This window comes from Oryx dammah, unplaced genomic scaffold, assembly GCF_014754425.2.
Source record: "Oryx dammah isolate SB20612 unplaced genomic scaffold, SCBI_Odam_1.1 HiC_scaffold_20, whole genome shotgun sequence".
Classification (NCBI taxonomy): domain Eukaryota; kingdom Metazoa; phylum Chordata; class Mammalia; order Artiodactyla; family Bovidae; genus Oryx; species Oryx dammah.
The window spans coordinates 54,381,304-54,404,745 of NW_024070204.1; the positions used below are offsets into that span (position 1 = coordinate 54,381,304).

Sequence of the window (23,442 nt, forward strand, 5' to 3'; positions counted from 1 at the left end):
GTTCCACTTTTGTAGGTTTGTTGCTTTGTTTTATGTTGATTACTCAGAGACCTTTTTTTTAAAAAAGAGGTTTTCCCTCAGTGCTTTATTTTATGCCTGAGTGAGAATATATTCATGACTTACTGTACTTTGTCTTGTACTTAAATTTGACTCCAGCATAGTCTTTAAAAAGTGAATCTGGTTGTCTTTTTCCCAGTTTCAAATTATTTGTAGGTAAAATTAAATGATTTTTGCCCCGCAAATTATGATAAGATCTTATTTAATCATTTTTCAGTATTTTACCTTAAAATTTTTTTTAAAACCTACCTGTTTACCCTGTCTTCCAGCAAAGGTTTGGGTCATTTTTCTCATTTTCACATGTGTACATGATAATATAAACTATTTTTAATGTTCAACAAAAGAAAACATAATTAGGGAAATTACAAAATTAAGAAAACATCATAATTGCAGAAGCATGATGCATTCTAAAAGCAAATAGGACTGATCTTTGGATTTTCTGCTTAAATGTTACTTACTTTGTATAAATAATTGAGAATTTACTCTAAATATCATTCTATAATTATTAAATAGTTTAAGGAACCCCTGCTTAAACAAGGGAATCTAGTTTTATTTTATCATGTTTAAATTCTTAGAAGTTTATTGATAATATCTAAGCTCTTTCTAAGAATACTGCTGGCTGGAATTAATTTACTTTTGTAAATAGAATAAATTCTATTTATTTAGAATAAAGCATTTATAAGATTTAAGTTTTGTTTTCCTTCTTGGAAATATTATTTGCTATTCTGTCAGAGAGAAGACATTAAATGCTTTATGTGTAAGTGTTACAAAAGATATAAATTTCAGGTAAATTTTCTTTGGAAAAGAGAAATTTCTTGGATTTTTTTTTTTTCTTTAATGAATCTTTTGGGAAAGAAATGAAGAGAAAAATGAGTCAGTTTGGTCAGCACTTTAAAAGTAGAACATTAATTCTATCCCATTAACAAACATTATTGGGCAAAAGGGTTTCATGACAAGTTTGGAAAACACTGAACTACATATTCAAATAATCCTCTTTTCTATAGCATCAATCAGAATATTAAAAATGTACATTGATTGTGTTGTGACTCTCCAAGATGACAAATACATTAATATCCAAGGAATGCACTGAGGAAATGCTGTTACAGATACAGCTTTTGCCCCTTTGCTGTACGTCTTTTGGTGGCTATGTCTCATTTGTTATAACTTCTTAAAAATACAGTGTTTTGTAAGGCACTAAGTTACCATTGCATCGTTTACCCCCCTCCTTTTTCTTTTAAGTACTTTTAAGATCAATAGTATGTAAGATATACTATTCTAATTTCAACTTGTGAGAAATGCTGGCTAATGAAATGTAGGAAGATACCATCCATATACATATAGACATATGCAATAATGTACAAGTGTTCAGACATATATGTACAAACATACATACAACTGCATTTGTATGTATATACACATATGAAAAAAGTGAAAGTGCTAGTTGCTCAGTCGCTTTGCAGCCCCATGGACTGTCCTGCCAGGCTCCTCTGTCCATGGAATTCTCCAGGCAAGAATACTGCAGTGGGTAGCCATTCCCTTCTCCAGGGGATCTTCCCTACTGAGGGATCGAACCCAGGTCTCCTGCACTGCAGGCGGATTTTTTACCATCTGAGCCACCAGGCAAGCCCTTATACTTTGTGGGTGTATGTACACATTTACACATATACACACACACAAAGCACATAGATTCTCATGAATCTAAATCTTCTTTGGCTTTCAGAGTCCATGTTCTCTTGCTTGATTGCTGCTGTTACGTAGATGGGATACATATAATTGTAGTTGTCTGTGTGGCTTCCTAGTCTTATAGACATGTTATTACAAGGCTGGCTATGGCAGAATAGAAATAGTACAGCAGCTGGGAAAACCAGCTTCTCCAGGTGTTATCAGTTCTGTCAGAAAGTTCAGTTGCTCAGTTGTGTCCGTATCTTTGTGACCCCATGGACTGCAGCACACCAGCCTTCCCTGTCCATCACTAACTCCCAGAGCTTACTTAAACGCATGTCCATCGAGTTGGTGATATCATCCAACCATCTCATCCTCTGTCGTCCCCTTCTCCTCCTGCCTTCAGTCTTTCCCAGCATGACAGTCTGTTGCAGTGAGTCAGTTCTTTGCATCAGGTGGCTGAAGAATTCAGCTTCAGCATCAGTCCTTCCAGTGAATCTGATTTCCTTTAGGATTGACTGGTTTGGTGTCCTTGCAGTCCAAGGGACTCTCAAGGGTCTTCTCCAACACCACAGTTCAAAAGCATCAATTCTTTCACGTTCAGCTTTCTTTATAGTCCAACTCTCACATCCATACATGACTACTGGGAAAACCATAACTTTGACTAGATGGACCTTTGTTGGCAAAGTAATATCTCTGCTTTTTAATATGCTATCTAGGTTGGTCATAGCTTTTCTTCCAAGGAGCAAGCCAGACATCCTGGAATGGGAAGTCAAGTGGACCTTAGGAAGCATCACTATGAACAAAGCAAGTGGAGGTGACAGAATTCCAGATGAGCTATTTCAAATCCTAAAAGATGATGCTGTGAAAGTGCTGCACTCAATATGCCAGCAAATTTGGAAAACTCAGCAGTGCACAGGACTGGAAAAGGTCAGTTTTCATTCTAATCCCAAAGAAAGGCAATGCCAAAGAATGTTCAAACTACTGCACAATTGCACTCATCTCACACGCTAGTAAAATAATGCTCAAAATTCTCCAAACCAGGCTTTACAGTACTTGTAACCTGAACTTCCAGATGTTCAAGCTGGTTTTAGAAAAGGCAGAGGAACCAGAGATTAAATTGCCAACATTCATTGGATCATTGAGAAAGCAGAGAGTTGCAGAAAAAACATCTACTTCTGCTTTATTGACTATGCCAAAACCTTTGACTGTGTGGATCACAACAAACTGTGGAAAGTTCTTAAAGAGATGGGATACCAGACCAACTGACCTGCCTCCTGAGAAATCTGTATGCAGGCCAAGAAGCAACAGTTAGAAGTGGACATGGAACAAACTGACTGGTTCAAAATTGGGAAAGGAGTACGTCAAGGCTATATATTATCACCCTGCTTATTTAACTTATATGCAGAGTATATCATGTGAAATGCCGGGCTGGATGAAGCACAAACTGGAATCAAGATTGCTGGGAGAAATATCAATAATCTCAGATATGCAGATGATACCACCCTTATGGCAGAAAGTAAAGAAGAACTCAAGAACCTCTTGATGAAAGTGAAAAGAGGAGAGTGAAAAAGCTGGCTTAAAACTCAACATTCAGAAAACTAAGATCATGGCATCTGGTCCTATCACTTCATAGCAAATAGAAGAGGAAATAGGACTATAAAAAAAAATTTTTTTTTTTTTTTAATGAGCAAGGAAGGTTTATTGGAGGGGCCTTGCAAGCAAGGAGCACAGGGAGCTTATGCTGAAAAACCTCAAACTCTGGATTCTTTAAAATTTTATAATATGGGAAACTACTGTGTGGAGTAAGTCTCTATCCCTGTGAGTCGCACGATGATGTTGTTTGATCCAGGGGATTATAATGCAAGTTGAGTGAAAATATTTGGTTTATTTGAAATAGTATTACAACTTTTCATCAGCATTTTGTAATTAAAACTTGGTCTAGGGATAGTCAGTAATCATTGATGATACTGGATTTTTTTTTTTTTTTGTAATGTTGGGAATTTTGATTAGGTTTAAGATAATGCTAATGCTACTTTGAAAATTTGTACTTCTGAGTTTATTCCTGACTCATCTTTAAAAAGTGGATGCTTTTAATTTTTTTACTTTTTAAAAGTTAAGAATTATATCAAGTAAAGAGAAAAAATTCAGTGACTAAGATTAGAGCTACCTGGTTTTCCATATTTCCATTGTAATATTTTAACTATGTAAGAAATAAAACATTACAAATGCAGTGAAATCTCTGTATCTTTCTTTTCTCCCACCTGTGTCTTTCTGTGCTCTTTCTGTTGTCTTTTTGTTGAGCAGAGTTTTTTAATTTTAGTGTAATCAGGTTTATTGATTTCTTTTTTCTGTTTTGTTGTTTTTGTTTCTTGTTTAAAAAATTGGTTTTCTTCATACTTGCTTCTTTATTCCATCTGGGATTTATTTATCAACATGATATCAAGTAAGGTTCCATTTTTATTACTTTTTTAATAAGGATAACAGTGCTCCAGTGTTTATTGCAAAATCCATTTAAAAAGATGGATCAATTCTTCCATTCCTCTAGAACATGTTACTTAGTAGATGCACTGCTTATTTATGGCAAGTTTCAGAGTTTAGAATGTTATTCAGTTCAGTTGCTCAGTCGTGTCCGACTCTTTGCGACCCCATGAATCGCAGCACGCCAGGCCTCCCTGTCCATCACCAACTCCCGGAGTTCACTCAGACTCATGTCCATCGACTCAGTGATGCCATCCAGCCATCTCATTACCACAGTATAAATAGAATGGCTAAATTTTTGATGAGAGGAAGTTTTGTTTTGTAGAACTCTAGATGATTCTCTAACCAGAATATTTGATTTACATACAGGGCTGCTTTAGTTGTAAGCTTTCTGACCCATTAATGTCTTTCAATTTTGGAAATTATAAGTAATTTAAAAAACTCATTTTTATTTAGGTTATTTATGCAGTGTTCAATAAAACAAGCGGTAGTTGCTTGAAAATTAGTGTTAGTGTACTCTGATAAGGACTTCCCTGGTGGCTCAGATGGTAAAGTGTCTGCCTACAATGCAGGAGACCCAGGTTCAATCCCTGGATCGGGAAGATCTGGAGAAGGAAATGGCAACCCACTCCAGTATTCTTGCCTGGAAAATCCCATGGATGGAGGAGCCTGGAAGGTATAGTCCATGGGGTCGCAAAGAGTCTGACATGACTCTACGACTTCACTTTCACTTTTCACTTTGACTCTTATAAGAGGCAGTATATAATGTATGTTGTGATACAACCGGGAGATTTATAGTTTGGGGATGGGTGTTTTGGGGTTATTGTCTGTCAAGCAAAGAAAAGGCCATCCACATGGGCAGATTGACTGCCAGCGTAGCAATAGTGAATTTTCTAGATGGAGTTTAAGAAGACACTTTGGCATGCACATGACCTCAGCAGATCCTGAACACGTGGGGAGTTGCAGCTGGGATCTGGGCAGAGGTAGTATTAAACAAGGTGCATTAAAACTTTCCTATCTTTTCACTTTTGTGTCTTTTATGGGTCTCCCAGTTCTATCAGACTTTCTATCTTACAGTTTTGATTTTGTTTCCCACGTGTCCATCCTTCATGTCTCAAAAACGGTATTACAGAGTTTTTCCCACTTGTCCCTCCTTTGTGTCTCAAAGCACTGTTGTAAACTTTGTTTTAGTCTGTGTTTTCACAAAATGAATTCTGAATTCACTTATATTCAGCAAATATAATTTCCAAAGAAAACATAAAAAAATCTGTGTTTGAGCCAGAAGTTCCTAGGACACTCTAAAGCCAGGAGGAAAGGCAGCCTTAATCTAGTAAGTTTCTTGTAGTCCGTTTTGGCTTTGTGTTGATATTTCTGGTATCCGTATTGCATGAAAGTGAGCTTTAGAATTTTTTTCTTAAAAGGAAATGAGTAAATGGAAGGTTTTTGTTTTTTTCAGTCCTTTTAGAAACTTATTTACATGCATGTTTCAGAATAAATACATTAAAATATTGTAATTCAGTGATCTTGACTTTATTGCAGAATAGAATAAAAAGAGTACCGTAGTAGTTCCAAGTAGTAAAAGAGCCAGTGAGTAGGATAATATTATTCATATTAATGTATCTCTTATGCCTAGCATCGAGTCAGAAAAATAGAAAATATTTAATGAAACAGTTGAGATAAGGTTAAAAGATTATAAAGTTATTACTCTGTTTCTCTTCAGCAGAGAAATAGAATCTATTTCAAAATTATTCTCTCATGTCTGTCTTACATTTTCCTGATGGTTTAAGTCCCTGAGACACTGCCATTTCTTTCGGTCCCAGCACCTAGCTCACTGCTTTAGTGTGTGAAATTCCCTCTACTGCTGTGGGCAGGATGGTAGGGGTCAAGCACTGGGTTCCTCCAAGCCTGGACCTCAGCTCAACCACCGTGACAGTTAACGTGAAGGCTCATTCTCATGCTGGTCATGGCAGTGTCTAGTTACTCTTGCCTTTATGTAGTAATCAGTCTTCTTTGGAAGTAGTGTTAACTTGTGGTTCCTTCTTGTTCATTTCTCTGTTGCTGTCATGCTTCTCTGGAATCCTTCCAATGATTCTGATGGCTTGGTGGCTCTTGTTTGCCCCCGTATGGAATTACTTTGTTATGGTTTTAGAAGTTTTTTGATGGCTCAGATGAATGTGTAGGGTAGACTCAGGCTGAGTTCATAGTCTGAATCTGGTTCTCTCCTTAAGAGGTCTGTGTCTTTTGTGTGAAAAGTCATGTTTAGAGTCTGGTTAAGGGAAAATTTTGTTTGTTTTCTTTCCTTTTCTTGCATTTATTTATTATTTATTGAGTTATGTGTTAGAAATTGTCTTAGACTCTCTTCTGCCCATCTTTTATCCGATTCCCCTACTCTTCAATCTAGAAATTCAGGTTCTGACTTTCTCTTCCCATAACTTGTGAATTGCTGCAGAATTCATTGTCCCTATGCAATAAGTGCTTCCTATTTCTTCTATAGCTCAGGAATAGCTAATTTTGTTTTTCTTTGTGTTTGTCATTTTAAGTGCTCTCTTTCTTTTATTTTTTTTAAAGCTGTGTGCTCTTTTCTTCCCTTTATGCTCTGACTTCCTATTCTTGTAGTTAAAGTGGAGGCAAGTCATCATGACTCGTTTTATCTTTTTGTCTGTATGGGATACTGCACTGACTTCTCTTTGTTAGGAGGGAAAACACATTTAGTTTTCATTCAGGTGTCTCTTTCCTGTACTTATGTGTGTAAATGTCATTGTTGTGGGTAATGTGCATCTCTGATCCTTTTGTGGAGGAAGATGAATGAAGATTTAAGGATAAGTTGCTGCTGGCAGTTTGATTTCCTTTGGGTGGGGGGCATGTTTCATGTCCTGTTGTTTGTGAATTAAATTTCTGCCACAGTGCCAGTTGTATGCCTCACCATGTACTAATACCAACAATTTGAAGATCCTAGAAATAATTCATGTTCTCAAGGGAATTATCCTGTTTTTAAGCTCTTCATATTAGCCATTTTTATTAATGATTATTTAATATCTGGGTGTTTTTTCCCCCTGCTGTCTTGTAAGCTTTTTTGATAACAAAGACTAAGTGTATCTTGTTCTTGTTCAGTCGCTTAGTCGTGTCCGACTCTTTGCAACCCCATGTTCTGCAGCACAGCAGGCTGCCCTGTCTTTCACCATCTCCCAAAATTTGCTCAAATTCATGTCCATTGAGTCAGTGATGCTATCTAACCATGTCATCCTCTGCCGCCCTCTTTTCCTTTTGCCTTCAGTCTTTCCTAGCATCAGGTGGCCAAAATATTGGAGCTTTAGCATGAGTCCTTCCAATGAATATTTAGGGTTGGTTTCCTTTCAGATTGACTGGATTGATCTCCTTGCAGTCCAGGGGACTCTCAAATGCTCTGCAGCTTCACAGTTCAGAAGCATCAATTCTTTGGTGTTCAGCTTTTTCATGATCCAACTCTCACATCTGTACATGACTACTGAAAAACTATAGCTTTGACTATATGGGCTTTTGTCAGCAGAGTGACGTCTCTGCTTCCTAGTATGTTGTCTAGGCCTGTCATAGGTTTCCTTCCAGGGAGCAAGGATCTTTTAATTTCATGGCTGCAGTCACCATCAGCAGTGATTTTGGAGTCCAAGAAAATAAAATCTGTCACTGCTTCCACTTTTACCCCTTCTATTTTCCATGAAGTGATGGGACCAGATGCCATAAACCTCATTTTTTGAAATGTTGAGTTTTAAGCCAGCTTTTTCACTCTCCTCTTTTACCTTCATCAAGAGGCTCTTTGGTTCCTCTTTGCTTTCTGCCATTAGAATGGTATTATCTGCAATCTGAATTTGTTATTTCTCCTGGCATTCTTAATTCCAGCCTGTGATTCATCTAGTCCAGCATTTCTCCTGATGTAGTCTGCATATAAGTTAAGTAAACAGAGTGGCAATACACAGCCTTGCAGTCCAGGGGACTCTCAAATCTTCTGCAGCACCACAATTCAGAAGCATCAATTCTTTGGCACTCAGCCTTCATTATAGTCCAACTGTCACATCTGTACGTAACTACTGAAAAACCATAGCTTTGTTTTGGTCAGCATATGTGTTTTGGTCAGCAGAGTGATATCTCTGCTTCTTAATACTCCTTTCCCAATTTTGAACCAGTCTGTTGTTCCATATGTGGTTCGTACTGTTGCTTCTTGACCTGCATACAGGTTTCTCAGGAGACAGGTCAGGTGGTCTGGTACTCCCATATCTTTAAGAAGTTCCATAGAAAATGGCGTCCACGGATTATAGTACATACAGCCAAGCTGCAGCCCAGCAGGGCTACAGCGCTTATACCGCCCAGCCCACTCAAGGATATGCACAGACTACCCAGGCATATGGGCAGCAAAGTTATGGAACCTATGGACAGCCCACTGATGTCAGCTATACCCAGGCTCAGACCACTGCAACCTATGGGCAGACCGCCTATGCAACTTCTTATGGACAGCCTCCCACTGGATATTCAACTCCAACTGCCCCCCAGGCGTACAGTCAGCCTGTCCAGGGGTACGGCACTGGCGCTTACGACACCACCACTGCACGGTTACTATCACCCCGGCCTCCTATGCAGCTCAGCCTGCATATGGTACTCAGCCTGCCTACCCAGCTTATGGATAGCAGCCAGCAGCCACCGTGCCCGCAAGACCGCAGGATGGTAACAAACCCGCTGAGACTAGTCAACCTCAATCTAGCACAGGGGGTTACAACCAGCCCAGCCTAGGATATGGACAGAGTAACTACAGTTATCCCCAGGTACCTGGGAGCTACCCCATGCAGCCAGTCTCGGCACCACCGTCCTATCCTCCTACCAGCTACTCCTCTACGCAGCCGACTAGTTACGATCAGAGCAGTTACTCCCAGCAGAACACCTATGGGCAGCCGAGCAGCTATGGCCAGCAAAGCAGCTATGGGCAGCAGCCACCCACTAGTTACCCCCCCCAGACTGGATCCTACAGCCAGGCTCCAAGTCAATATAGTCAACAGAGCGGCAGCTACGGGCAGCAGAGTTCATTCCGACAGGACCACCCCAGTAGCATGGGTGTTTATGGGCAGGAGTCTGGAGGATTTTCCGGACCAGGAGAGAACCGGAGCATGAGTGGCCCTGATAACCGGGGCAGGGGAAGAGGGGGATTTGATCGTGGAGGCATGAGCAGAGGTGGGCGGGGAGGAGGACGCGGGGGAATGGGCGCTGGAGAGCGAGGTGGCTTCAGTAAGCCTGGTGGACCCATGGATGAAGGACCAGATCTTGATTTAGGCCCACCTGCAGATCCAGATGAAGACTGACAACAGTGCCATTTACGTGCAAGGGCTGAGTGACAGTGTGACCCTTGATGATCTGGTCGACTTCTTTAAGCAGTGTGGAGGCGTTAAGATGAACAAGAGGACTGGACAACCCATGATCCATATTTACTTGGACAAGGAAACAGGAAAGCCCAAAGGCGATGCTACAGTATCTTATGAAGACCCACCAACTGCCAAAACTGCGGTCGAGTGGTTTGATGGCAAAGATTTCCAAGGGAGCAAACTTAAAGTGTCTCTTGCTCGGAAGAAGCCGCCCATGAACAGCATGCGGGGAGGGATGCCGCCGCGCGAGGGCAGGGGGATGCCGCCGCCGCTCCGAGGAGGTCCAGGGGGCCCAGGAGGTCCTGGAGGACCCATGGGGCGCATGGGAGGCCGCGGAGGAGACAGAGGCGGCTTCCCACCAAGAGGGCCCCGCGGTTCCCGGGAGAACCCGTCTGGAGGAGGAAACGTCCAGCACCGAGCTGGAGACTGGCAGTGCCCCAACCCGGGCTGTGGAAACCAGAACTTCGCCTGGAGAACAGAGTGCAACCAGTGAAAGGCCCCAAAGCCTGAAGGCTTCCTCCCATCACCTTTCCCACCCCCGGGCGGTGACCGCTGCAGAGGCGGTCCTGGAGGCATGCGGGGAGGAAGAGGTGGCCTCATGGACCGCGGGGGTCCCGGTGGAATGTTCAGAGGCGGCCGTGGTGGAGACAGAGGCGGCTTCCGTGGCGGCCGGGGCATGGACCGCGGTGGCTTTGGTGATGGAAGACGAGGTGGCCCTGGGGGACCCCCTGGACCACTGATGGAACAGATGGGAGGACGACGAGGTGGGCGAGGAGGACCTGGAAAGATGGATAAAGGCGAGCACCCGTCAGGAGCGCAGAGACCGGCCCTACTAGACGCAGAGACCCGCAGAGCTGCATTGACTACCAGATTTATTTTTTAAACCAGAAAATGTTTTAAATTTATAATTCCATATTTATAATGTTGGCCACAACATTATGATTATTCCTTGTCTGTACTTTAGTATTTTTCACCATTTGTGAAGAAACATTAAAACAAGTTAAATGGTAAAAAAAAAAAAAAAAAGAAGTTCCATAGTTTGTTGTGGTCTGCACACTCAAAGGCTTTAGGGTAGTCAATGAAGCAGTAGTAGATGTTTTTCTGGAATTCCCTTGCATCCTCTATAATCCAGTGAATGTTGGCAGCTTGATCTCTGGTTCCTGTGCCTTTTCTAAACCCAGCTTGTACATCTGGAAGTTCTTGGTTCACATACTGCTGAAGACTAGTTTGAAGGATTTTGAGCATAACCTTTCTAGCATGTGAAATGAGCACAATTCTATGGAAGCATTCTTTGGCATTGCCCTTCTTTGGGATTGGAATGAAAACTGACTGTTTCCAGTCCTATGGCCCTTGCTGAGTTTTACAAATTTGTGGACTTATTGAGTGCAGTACTTTAACAGCAACATCTTTTAGCATTTGAAATACCTCAGCTGGAATTCCACCGTCTCTACTAGCTTTGTTTGCAGTAATGCTTCCTAAGGCTCATTTGACTTCACCCTCCAGAATGCCTGGCTCTAGATGAGTGACCACACCATCGTAGCTGTCTGGCTCACTAAGACCTTTTTTGTATAGTTCTGTGTATTCTTGCCACCATAATCTCTACTGTTTCTGTTAGGTCCTTAGCATTTCTGTCCTTTATCATGCCAACCCTTGCATAAAATGTTCCCTTGATGTCTCCAGTTTTTTGAAGAGATCTCTGGTCTTCCCCAGTCTCTTGTTTTCCGCTGCTTCTTTGCACTGTTCATTTAGGAGGGCCTTCTTGTCTCTTCTTGCTGTTCTCTGGAACTCTGCATTCAGTTGGGTGTATCTTTCCCTTTCTCCCTTGCTTTTCGCTTATCTTCTTTCCTCAGCTCCGCAGACAGCTATTCTGCCTTCTTGGGTCTCCTTTTCTTGGGGATGGTTTTACTCACTGTCTCCTGTGCATTGTTACGAACCTCCTCCTGTAGTTTTGCAGGTACTCTGTCTACCAGATCTAATCCCTTGAATCTATCTGTAATCTCCACTGAATAATCTTAAGGGATTTGATACAGGTCATACCTGAATTGCTGAGTGGTTTTTCCTACTTTCTTCAGCTGAAGCCTGAATTTTCAATAAGGAGCTAATGATTTGAGCCACAGTCAGCTCCCCACCTTGTTTTTGCTGACTGTGTAGAGCTTCTCTGTCTTTGGCTGCAGAGAATATAAATCAGTCTGATTTCAGTATTGACCATTTGGTGATGTCCATGTGTAGAGTTGTCTCTTGTATTGTTGGAAAAAGCTGTTTGCTATGACCAGTTCATTCTCTTGGTGGAATTCTGTTAGCCTTTGCCCTGCTTCATTTTGTATTCCTCGGCCAAACTTGCGTGGTAGTCCAGGTATTGCTTGACTTCCTGCTTTTGCATTTCGAACTCCTATGATGAAAAGGACATCTTTTCTTTTTTTGGTGTTAGTTCTAGAAGGTTTTATAGGTCTTTGTAGAACTGGTTAACTTCACCTTCTTTGGCATCACTGGTAGGGGCATAGACTTGGATTACTGTGACGTTGAATGGCTTGCCTTGGAGATGAGCTGAGATCATTCTGTCCATTTTGAGACTGCACCCAAGTACTTCATTTCAGACTCTTCTGTTGACTGTGAGGACTGCTCCATTTCTTCCAAGGGATTCTTGCCCACAGTAATGGATATAATGGTCATCTGAATTAAGTTCATCCATTCCCATCCATTTTAGTTCACTAATTTATTTCACTCATTGATGGACTAAGATGTCAGTGTTCACTCTTGCCATCTCCTGCTTACGTCCGAATTTACCTTGATTCATGGACCTGACATTCCAGATTTTGATGCAGTATTGGTTTTTACACCGTCATGAGACACATCCACAACTGAACGTTGTTTCTGCTTTGGTCCTGCTGCTTTGTTTTTTCTGGAGCTGTTCGTAATAGCCCTCCACTTTTCCCCAGTAGCATACTGGACACCTTCTGACCTGGGAGACTCATTCTGTAGTGTCGTATCCTTTTGCCTTTTCATACTGTTCATGGGGTTATTGTGGTAAGAATACTGGAGTGGTTTGCCATTCCTTTCTCCAGCAAACCATGTTTTGTCAGAACTCTTTACTGTGACTTGTCCGTCTTGGGTGACCCTGCATGGCATGGCTCACAGCTGCACTGAGTTAGGCAAGCCCCTTCGTCATGACAGGGTTGTGATCCAGGAAGAGGAGGTGTGTCTTCCTCAACTCTTTTTCTACAACACCCAACACAATGCCTGGGAGAAATAGTTCCCTGTTGAACATTTTTAATTACACGAGTATATCATCTTTTCATTAGGTCAATTCATAGTAGAACACTTGGCATAGTGCTTTATGTATGTTGGATAATCAGCATATTTGTTAAATCATTTAAAAATCTAGAAATGTTCATGTAACCTTTAGAAACAATGAAAAAACAGAAAAAGCAGATAAGAAAGCACCTGCACACTAGGTTCTTAGAATCTAGAGTACTTAACTAATTTGATGAACATGACTAGTAAGGACCTCAAGTCCTCAGAAGTTCCTGTAAAATGATCAAAACTGTTTCTTTGTAGAAAATGACTGCAAAGGAAAAACCAATTGCTATTACAGGTGTGGCAAGTGTAATGGCATCTAAGAAAGTAAAGGCTCTTGGTCAGGAGATTAAAATTTTAGATACATTATTTTACAGAGTAGCAAATAGAATTTAATCATGGCTTGAGTTTGTGTTACTTGGTGTGGAAATGGAGTGCGGTAACCTGTGCCATTTAGCTGGCCAAGTCACAGGTAAAACCTGAAAGGAAATGTAGATGCTGTCATGATATGATTTTCCCAGGTAACATGCTGATACACGCACACCAAAATGTGATTTGGCAAGGTCAAGAGCTTGTACAAAGCTCTTGTGAACTTTGAGATTTAGAAAATCGCAGACTTTATCTTTCGTAGTTTCAAGAACTTCCTGTAATTCAGGTTACAAGTGGCAGTCTGTGTTCTTTATCCTCCTCCCCTCTCTTCTTTCTCTTCTCCCTGCTCCATCTTCACTTAACATCCTCCAGCTTCCCTAGGCCCGCCCTGCTTTCCTGCTTTTCTTCTCTGCTTCTCAACTTGCCCTTTCCCTCTGGCAAGATCTTCACAGTCTTTTCTCTCGGTCTCACAGTCTCTACAGATTTATGGCAAATTATTTTTCTTCCTGGAGTACGGACCGGATTACGGAAATCATGGTTAACTGAGAAGGGTGGGAAATGATACAATTTTTCTTTTTAGCCCTTGCTTGCAAAGGAGAATGTCTTATTTCTAGATGTTAATATACCTTTTAACTTTAATATTAACAAAAAGAATAGAGACAGTGATATGTGATATATTTTTTTCCTCATTCTTATTAACGATGTTTACTAATTCCAAAATGATTCAAATTTCATAATATACTTTCTTTTTAGGTCCGTATTGAAACAGCTACAACTCTGAAATTAAATATCCTTTAAATATTCTAAGAATACTTCACTGCAAGGCATTTTAGCAACACTTTAATTATTTTTAAAATGTAATTTATGACATAGTTTAAAATGTAATTTTTGATTGGTTTGTTATATTTGGTTTTTACATATATTTTATCCTGATAAATTTCATATATTCTCAATTTCATGTATTCTCAGTATTCCTTAACTGCTCTTCACCTGTTGATGATTTTGAGTTTAGAACAGATCAGTTTCTGCCGGTAAGAATATTTATTTCACATTTTATAGAAATTTCTGCTTATGTCTTTTGAATATTGAATTATTTTATAGCTGAAATTGTATGTATCTATTATTTAGTAAAGCTGCTTTCAAAAGTATATTTAGATTATTTGGGAAGTGATTGCTTGTATTGGTAACTTTAATTTCTGTAATTCTGTTTGTTTTGTTTCATCATCTTGTTATCCGTTTTAGAGTTGACTGCTGCACTTTCTATTCTCGCTAGTGTAAGACATCTACTCATTTCATATCCGTCTGTTACTTTTCATCCTTAGGTCATCCCCCTCTGTTGTCTGTGTATATATGTCTGTCCTACACGAGAGTGCAAATTACCTGAAAAGCACAATACCTAGTCTTACACTTTTTTTTCAACCCTCAGCACCTATTTTGTTTCCGCACAGTTGTCACTCAGTAAACACTTGTTAAATATGTCAGTATGATTGGGGCCTGAGTGTTTGGTTTTCTTGAGAAGGCTAGACAAGAAAACTTTATGGTAAAATATCTGCCTATATTTCTTATGGAGTCATAAATGGGTAAACTTGTAGAGCAGAAATTTTTCTTTAATAGAAGAATCACTAAATGCTTTTGGATGAAAGATGTTTTACCAATCTGTTTAAAAGTGAATCAAATATCTGAAAGAGCAAACGTTTCTGTCTCTGACATCCTGTGATTTGTTAATTTCTACTGTAATTTGCGTGATGTAGAAGTTAAAAGCCAGACATAGGTTTTTTGTTTTCTATTTCCTAATCAGAAACATTCTGTTGTACTATAATTACAAGTATTTGTCTACAAAAGTTTATATCAGGGGGCTGGTATGTGAGTGCAGTAATGGCATTCCTCTTGCTATAATGAGTAGACGTTGCAAAACAACAGGCATATGTGGAAAGGAAGTGACAGAGCACTTTTAAAAGTTGAATTAGCTGAATAAACTTTAAACACAGAAACTTCAGACACACTTTTTCTCTGAAAACATTTGTGGATGAATTAAATTCGAAAACAGGCACGTTTAACAGCAGTAAAGAATAAGATCACTGCCCTAAATATTGACAACTTAACCAATTTGAAGATGTATAGGTAATGCTAAGATTTTGTCTATTTGCCTTTTATTTCTTTGATATTATGACTTAATTTTACTACTTATTCTGTCTTTATGTGAAGATTTTTTACATTTCTGTACCAAACTTTTATCTTTCCTTTTACCTGCAGTATTTGGAAACCATGTTCACACTACTCTTTCAGTTACTTCAGCAAGTTACAGAATGTGACACGAAGATGCATGTTTTACATGTCCTTTCTTGTGTGATTGAAAGAGTCAACGTGCAGGTAATTTTGTTGTAAACGTGAAAATAAATGTTAGAGGAATATGTAGAGGGTATGTAGAATTCATTAACATCTTTGCTTTGTACATATTGTTTAAGCGTTAAAACATTCATTAAAATGGTTCTATTAGGTTGTGATTTCAGTTCTGTATCAAAATTGACTTTTATACTTGGCGTTTTTAAAAAGTGACCTAAGAAAATGAAAAAATAAAAAATGGGATCAACAATGTAGTGTTATTTGTTAGAAAGCAAAATTATGTATCTTTTATAAAATTCAGTTTATATTGAATAATACTTTTTACAATTTAATATGTTTGAGTGCATACTCACAAGTGTCAGTCAGCAAATACAAATATTCTCAGAAATCTGTTGTTTTTACTTTAAAAACTGAGTGTGTTTTGCAGTCTAGGCCATGTTATATCCATCACTGGTTTAATGTAAAAATAATATGTAAAGTTTTTAACAGTAAATTATTATTTAATTGTATTCAGCTTCCCTTATCACTCTTAATATTTGTGAAACATTGATAATCCAGGAACCACACTGTAATTATCCTGTAATTTCTTATATCCAAGTTTACACTGCATATTTTTATTTAAAAAGTGCTGAGTAAATCTGTGAGGTATTAATTAGGAAAAGATAACTGAATTTAAGTCCACAGTCCTGGAGTCTGCTCCTGAATCTCTTAGTGAATTCTGACACCTTGAACCTGATTATTAATTCTAAAGCAGTTGATGCGAGTTGCTGTCAATTACTGAGTAGTGATAAGTTTCCAACTCCTGTGCCAGGTGATTTGCATATATTTCTCATTTAATCCTTAAAAAAACCTTTGGATGGGAATTAGAATTCATTATCTCGAACAATTTGAGGCTTCAAGAAATTTGCCAAAGTTCAGACATTTTAGTGGCATTGATAATATTCAAACTCATCGTTAACCTTCTCACTGGTAGTTCAGCTCGTAAAGAATCTGCCTGCAATGCAGGAGACCCAGGTTCAATCTCTGGGTTGGGAAGCTCCCCTGGAGAAGGGAATGGCAACCCATTCCAGTATTCTTTCCTGGAGAATCCCATGAGCAGAGGAGTCTGGCAGGCTATAGTCCATAGGGTCACAAAGAGTTGGACATGACTGAGCAACTAACACTAACCGACTAACTGAACTCAACGTTATATTGATGTAACACCAGTTGCAGTTTTGAGTGACCATTAATCATTTTGAGCAGATTTGAGTCCTGCTCTCTAAAAGTAGTAATATCTTAAAATTTTTTAACACTTGTGTTTCTTATTACATTAATTACATTACTTCATTTTGATATTGGTTTATAAATAACATTGAGAGAATTTGGTCATTGAGACTGTGTTTTAAACTTATTTCAAGTCCCTGTCTCTGCTCTTGGGCTTGGACATGGTCTTGAACCTTGAGTCCTCATGTATAAAATGGTAAAGATAAAGATTACTCTCCAGGATTCCTGAGTGTAAAATTATCACAGATATTTAATATTAAATGTTCAATATGCAGATTACTATACAATTACAATAAATTATTTAAAAATTGATTATATTGTAGAAGCAAGATTTGGCAGGTTTTAAAATAATCTTATTTAGATATCATCTGGTTAATGGGAATTCCTTAAAGAAGGGTTTTTTTTTTTTTTCTTTTTGTAGAAATGAATTTTCTTACCCCATCTCCCCAAACCATTAAACCTTTTCCCACATAAGTTTAACATTACTCTTGCTTAGTAAATTTAAAAATACTTTTGTTTCTATCCATGGTTATCTTTCACAGCACAAATGGCCTAAAGTGAAGTCGCTCAGTCGTGTCCGACTTTGCGACGCCGTGGGCTGTAGCTCTCGAGGCTCCTCTGTCCATGGGATTTTCCAGGCAAGAATACTGGAGTGGGTTGCCATTTCCTTCTCCAGGGGAATCTTCCCGATCCAGGGATTGAACCCAGGTCTCCCGCATTGCAGGCAGACGCTTTAACCTCTGAGCCATCAGCGAAGCCTACAAATAGCCTAAGCAGCTCATATGTCTATATCATTAGTAAATAAGATATAATTATCCATTAGTACTTTTTGTTTTTAGAACATGAATAGGAAAGGGTTATGAAAAATGTTTTCAGGGAAAACATTTTCTTGTGTTAACGTTTGAACAATACCATCACTTAAATATCCTTCAGGTATATGATTTTTGTCTACTAGATTGCAAACATTTTGAGCCATCTTACAGCGGTACTTTCTGACACATAACAGTTTTTGAAGTTTTTGGGAAGTCACCATCTTTATACCATAGCTTGAAATGTTTTGAAGATTATATTTCCTTTTTCTAAAAATGTAATTGAAAACCTGTAAGTAAATTATTCCGGTTCAGGGATTCTATAAATACACAGTCAGGAAAAAATGTGTTAATCATCAAGTAAGATGTCAGATAAGCAGTCTTTGGACTTAAGCATTTCTGAAGGAAAAGAACAAAATTAAAAATTAAAGAGCCAGTATGAAATGTTAAATATTCTGTTGAAAGTGTTAGCTAAAATGAGATGTTAATAGAGACTTACTTTTTAAATTCCCTTGTGAATGGAACCTTGTTAAAACATTTGTTAGTCTGTCACATATTCGAGTTTCACTTGTTTTTCTAATGTGTTATGAATGAAAGTGCGTATCTTCCTGTGTAGATTGAACTCATAAGACTATAATGCTCATAGTAGAGCCCTACCTCATTCTATTTTTTTGGAGCAGAAATGCCAAAAGATGAGTACTCTCATCTCAGTTGTGTTACGCTGATGGTTCACTTTCTGTTGTGGTATATTTAGCCTGATATCTATAAAACATTCTTAATTCCATGGGTTTTTTAAATGTTATTTAAATAACTGATCATTGGTTTACCGAAAACGCATAATCACTTTAAGAAATGTTTATAGTATTTTTTTTCTTTTACATGTTTTCACTGAAAAATTTTAAATATGCAGACATGTTGTAGTAAATCACTACCCGTATATTCTTCACTTCATTTCATCACAACACTTTACCTTACTATATTAGACCTCTCCTTAATCATAATCATCGTTAGATTCAGAGAACTTAACATTGATGTAGTCCTGTATTCTGATATCAAGTCCATATTCAGGTTTTCTCAGTTGCCCCGATAGTTTATTTTTTGCCTCCCTCCTCCTAACCTAAGGAAATGTGTCTGGCTCTCATGTCTTCACTTTGTTTTCTAATCGCCAGCCCCTTTTTAAAATCTTTTACAACACTGAATCTATGAGTGATTTTTGAAGTAGTGTCTTTGAAACATTAATTTTAATTTAGAGCATACTCTAATGAACAACTGAGACTGGGATATAAATATTTCATGACTTTCAAATGTAATTGGGTGTTTGGTTCTATTATTCACCCGGTCTATAATTCATAGCACATATTTCCTTTCTTCCATGCCTTGGAAGATACTCTGTTTAATTTGTTCAAAACCAAAACTTTCCTTATCAGTAAAACATGCTGTTTTTAGTTGAATATGAATGCGTTAGTTACTCTGAAACCTTTTTTTATGTATTAACAGGTCTGCCTTTATAAGTTAATTGGAGGGGTCTTTGAGATAGAGCACTTAGCAAAATTAAGTGCTCAATAAATATCTGTTAAAATAATATTCAGAATTGGATACATGAAGAGTCTCTTAATATTTATTCAGTTTTATCTCACTGAAATATTTGGGCAAATATTTAACTTCTTATCTTTCTGTATCTCCTCTCCTAAACCTGGGGAACAAATCTTAGGAATTTTTTTTTGCTATACTTTTAGTGTAGGATGTTTTATAAGCAGAATAGAGAAATTCTTACTGTTTCTGGGAGCAATTTTTTTGTTTTAATTATTGGAGTATAATGCCTTACAATATTGTGTTAGTTTCTGCTGTATAACAAGGTGAATCAGCCATATGTATGGGAGAAATTTTTAATTTTTAATCGTTGGGATTGATAGTACTGCACCTGTGAAACTCTGGAGTTTTGTTTTATCTGTGTACGCTCATCAGATCAGTTCCAAATACTGGGTGACTGTAGGCCTAAACCTGGAGTGCAGTTTCCAGGTTCTGTGTGGAATCATGTTCCATTTTATTTTCCAAAAATCTCACTATCAAGCCTTGGTGTGTGTGATGTAGAGGATATTTTTTAAAACTGGTGAAGTTAATCCATATTGAGGTTAACAGTTTTATCCTTTGAAAAGGATTAAGGGTTCACATGCTTACCTTTATATCCTCTGCTTTTTGGTGGCTGGTCTTCAAGGCCTGATACTTGAAAGATGCCATTCGGTAATGGTTGAATGAATGAGGAAATGCTGACTCTTTTAAAAACATTATAATTCCCAATTAGATAAGTTGTTTCATTAAAAAGAACCAGGATATAACAGCAATTTTTATTAACTTATTTCTGTTAAAGAAATAACTGGCGTCAGTAGGTTGTTTTATATTCCTAAATTTTATTTCAGCCAATAAATTTGCTGCTTGTTTAAAATTATTTAAAAATATTTACCCTGGAGCTCTGTGTCTCTGTATACTGTCAAATTTATCTTTAAAAGGATATATACTTAATACATTACATCCAGTAAACCATTTGCTACCTGTGAACTAACAGGTCTGTCAGTGATTCTGAAATAAGTTGCCTTCTTTACTAATACAGTTCTGTTGCTTCCCCTGCTTCTATGTGATAGATACGACCGTATGTAGGATGTTTGGTACAGTATTTGCCTCTTCTTTGGAAGCAGAGTGAAGAGCACAATATGTTGAGATGTGCTATTCTTACGACACTTATTCATCTTGTTCAGGTAAGTTCCTTCTCCACAGTTTCTAGTTTAGTTTTTTTTTTTCCTCCTTCTTTAATTTTTTTTTGCTATTTTCATGTGATTGATGTTAGTGGCAGTAAAAGACCTCACATTTTTCTTGTTCATGTGTGATCTACACAGTTTAAAAACACTTTTTATATTTTCTAAGAGCACTTTTTGACATTTAAAAAAATATTCTCTACGTTTAAAAGACAATTTCTTTCATTAGAGGTGGTTGTCCCAGAGAAGGTAGACTTGTGATTTTTACAGTCAGTTGTTTTTTGCATGTAGTTTCCTTGGTATTCAGGGCTCTTCTGTATAAACTTACTCTCCATTTTCATTTAAAGTAAAAATTTTCCTTTCATATGTTGGGAAGACAGAAAAACAGGTGAGTTGCCTTTGAGGAAAGGAGTTAATTTGATATTTGATATCTTGACTTTGAGGTATGGGGATGCAGCAGCAGATTGCTGCTGCTGCTGCTGCTGCTGCTGCTAAGTTGAGAGAACCCTAAAATTTCAGAGGGAGAGAGATGGGGCTGCAGTTCTCATTTGAACTGTTAGGGTGGATTATGGTCTGATGGTAAGAGAATGGAGAGGGCACTTAATGAGAATATCTGTCTGTAGGGATGCACAAGTGACTTTTATTGCCCTTGCTGCAAAAGTTGATAGATTTTTTCCCAATGGGGAGATCTCTTTCAAAATTAAGAATTAGTACTCTAAAATGTTGCAGTAAGTTAAACTAATATTATTATTATTATTTTTAAAAAAACCTTTTTCAGTCACCTTGAAACATAAACTTATTCTTTCACCAAATATTTATGGTTGAGTTTTACAGTTATAAATTTCTATCTGAGACAGTTTTAGATACATGGATAGTGATACAAAAAAAATTTTTTTAAGCACTTTTGTCTATCCTTTAATTCTTGTGATTATCCTGAAAAATTATATCCCTTTATTAGAAGGGTATCAAAGGCTAATAGAAGGTTAGCAGTTAGTCTGAGATTGTTCATGTAGGCATCAGAACAGAGAGTGATCCTCATGTCTTTTGCCTGATATCTCTGCCAAATGTGTTTTTAGACTCAACTTGAGATTTTTGTGAAGGAGGTATGCTCTTCAAACAATGTTACCTCAGAAAATCTTAGGAAGCTATAGTAACTTGCGGGAAATGTTTGGACTATAGGACCTTTTCCTTTAATTGTGACACCCTGGATATGTATAGGCCAGGGTTGCAAGTTTTCAGCTAAGTAATCATGTGCCCTTGGAGAAAACATACAATGTTTAACATTAAAAATGAGACTACCTTAAAATAAGTTTTTCAGTCATTTGAGAAAGTTATATAATTATTAGGTTATTGGTAAGTTTTCCTTTCATGGAAATCGTTGCATCTTTCAACTATCATTTTTATTTATTTATTAAATTTAGTAGACAGATATTAGTATAAGTATTTTTTTGTTTTTATTTTTGTTTTCCTTTTTAAAATTCTAGGAACCTAGACTGATAGTCTCTCTGACTAAGGAGTATAATAATGAATGAAAATAAACTTTCTCTCCTGCAGTAGTTTGCCTTCAGTGGAAGTAGGCATTCATTTATTTGATAAACATGTTTTTGAACACCTGCAATATACAGTACATGGTACTAGGCACTGGGAAACAGAAATGAATAGGACAAGCTTTCTGTGAATGTGGTTGTCTAGGGGAAGACTGAACAGCTAAGTGCTCTTTTAGCAGTAAGAACAGGGTGCTGTGGGGCACTTGGTGGGTGTTCTCAGACTTGAGGACCTCACATGGGTCATCAGAGAAGTCTTCCTTCAGAGGTGATACCCAAATAGTGTATCATTATCTCTTGACCTCGCTGTATAGAAGATGAGGATTTAATTTTCATTTTCCTGTGTATGACTCCTATCCTTCAAGCCTCCCAATATAGTTAGATTATAATTTAAATTAGGTCACTATTTAGTGTTTGTATGACTACATACACGGAGTTCATATATAAAGAATGTTGAAGTCATATATCATTATATACAGCTAATTTTCTATCCTGTATAACCATCTGCCTAATCTCCACTCCTATATTAATAATTTTCTTTGCTTAGTTTATTATAAGTTTCCCGTTACTGTGCAGCAAATTACCACAGATGTAAAGGAATAAAATGGCATTCTAAATACCTCATAGTTCTGTAGGTCAGAGGTCGAGTACACCATTTTGTACTCTTTAATCAGTCTGATAGCCTGAAATTGACATGCTGCCAGACTAAGTTCTCCCCTGGAGGCTTCGAGGAAAATTTTTCTTTACATTCAGTCAGCTTGGCAGAATTTAGTTCCTTGGTCTGTAGCACTAAAATCCCAGATTACTTGCTGGCTGTCAGTTGAAAGTGAAAGTGAAAGTTGCTCAGTCGCATCTCTTTGTGACCCCATGGACTGTAGGCTGCCAGGCTACCTTGGAATTCTCCAGGCCAGAATACTGGAGTGAGTAGCCATTCCCTTCTCCAGGGGATCTTCCTGCCCAGGAATCAAACCAGGGTCTCTTGGATTGCAGGCAGATTCTTTACCAACTGAGCTACCAGGGAAGCCTTGGAGGCCCTCCAAGTCCCTGGAGTCCAGCCACATTCCTCGATCATGACCCTTTCCATCAGTATCGTCAGCAGTGGGGAAATTCTTGGTTGTCAAATCCCCTCAGGTTTTGAATCTCTAACTTTCTTTCATGCAACTAGCTAAAGAAAACTCTTTTAAAGGGTTCATGTGGTTAGGTCAGGCTAATCTATATAATTTTCTTATTATAAGATCATTCAGTTTGAGACCTTAGTCATATCTGGAAAGTAATATCTAAATTAGCATTTGATTGAATAACTGGGGATGGTCTGTATACACTGAAGTTATGAAGGTAAGAATCATAGGTGGTCATCTTAGAATTCTGCCTGCTACATTTAGCTTTCTATGTAACTGAACCCATTCTGTCCACCTGTTAACTAAACATTCCCTCAGTATGTTCACACACATCAGGTACTTTATTACTTTCATCATCTTGGAATCTGGAA

The 23,442-nt window shown here is 38.1% G+C and overlaps 2 protein-coding genes across 2 annotated transcripts in view; both read left to right on the top strand.

Annotated features, from left to right (window-relative positions):
* The window catches only part of IPO11 (importin 11), a 196,238-nt gene that overhangs the window by 68,971 nt on the left and 103,825 nt on the right, over window positions 1–23,442 (top strand). Inside the window, exons 17-20 of the mRNA XM_040262582.1 lie at window positions 13,998–14,031; window positions 14,235–14,275; window positions 15,498–15,614; window positions 20,299–20,412. Of these exons, the coding sequence (XP_040118516.1) occupies window positions 13,998–14,031; window positions 14,235–14,275; window positions 15,498–15,614; window positions 20,299–20,412 (306 nt within the window). The remainder of the gene's footprint in view (window positions 1–13,997; window positions 14,032–14,234; window positions 14,276–15,497; window positions 15,615–20,298; window positions 20,413–23,442) is intronic.
* Window positions 8,469–10,607, top strand: LOC120879561 (RNA-binding protein EWS-like). The gene is given in 4 exon segments (XM_040262583.1): window positions 8,469–8,773; window positions 8,776–9,517; window positions 9,519–10,386; window positions 10,388–10,607. Coding segments are annotated over 4 exon segments (1,944 nt in total). The 5' UTR covers window position 8,469; the 3' UTR covers window positions 10,418–10,607.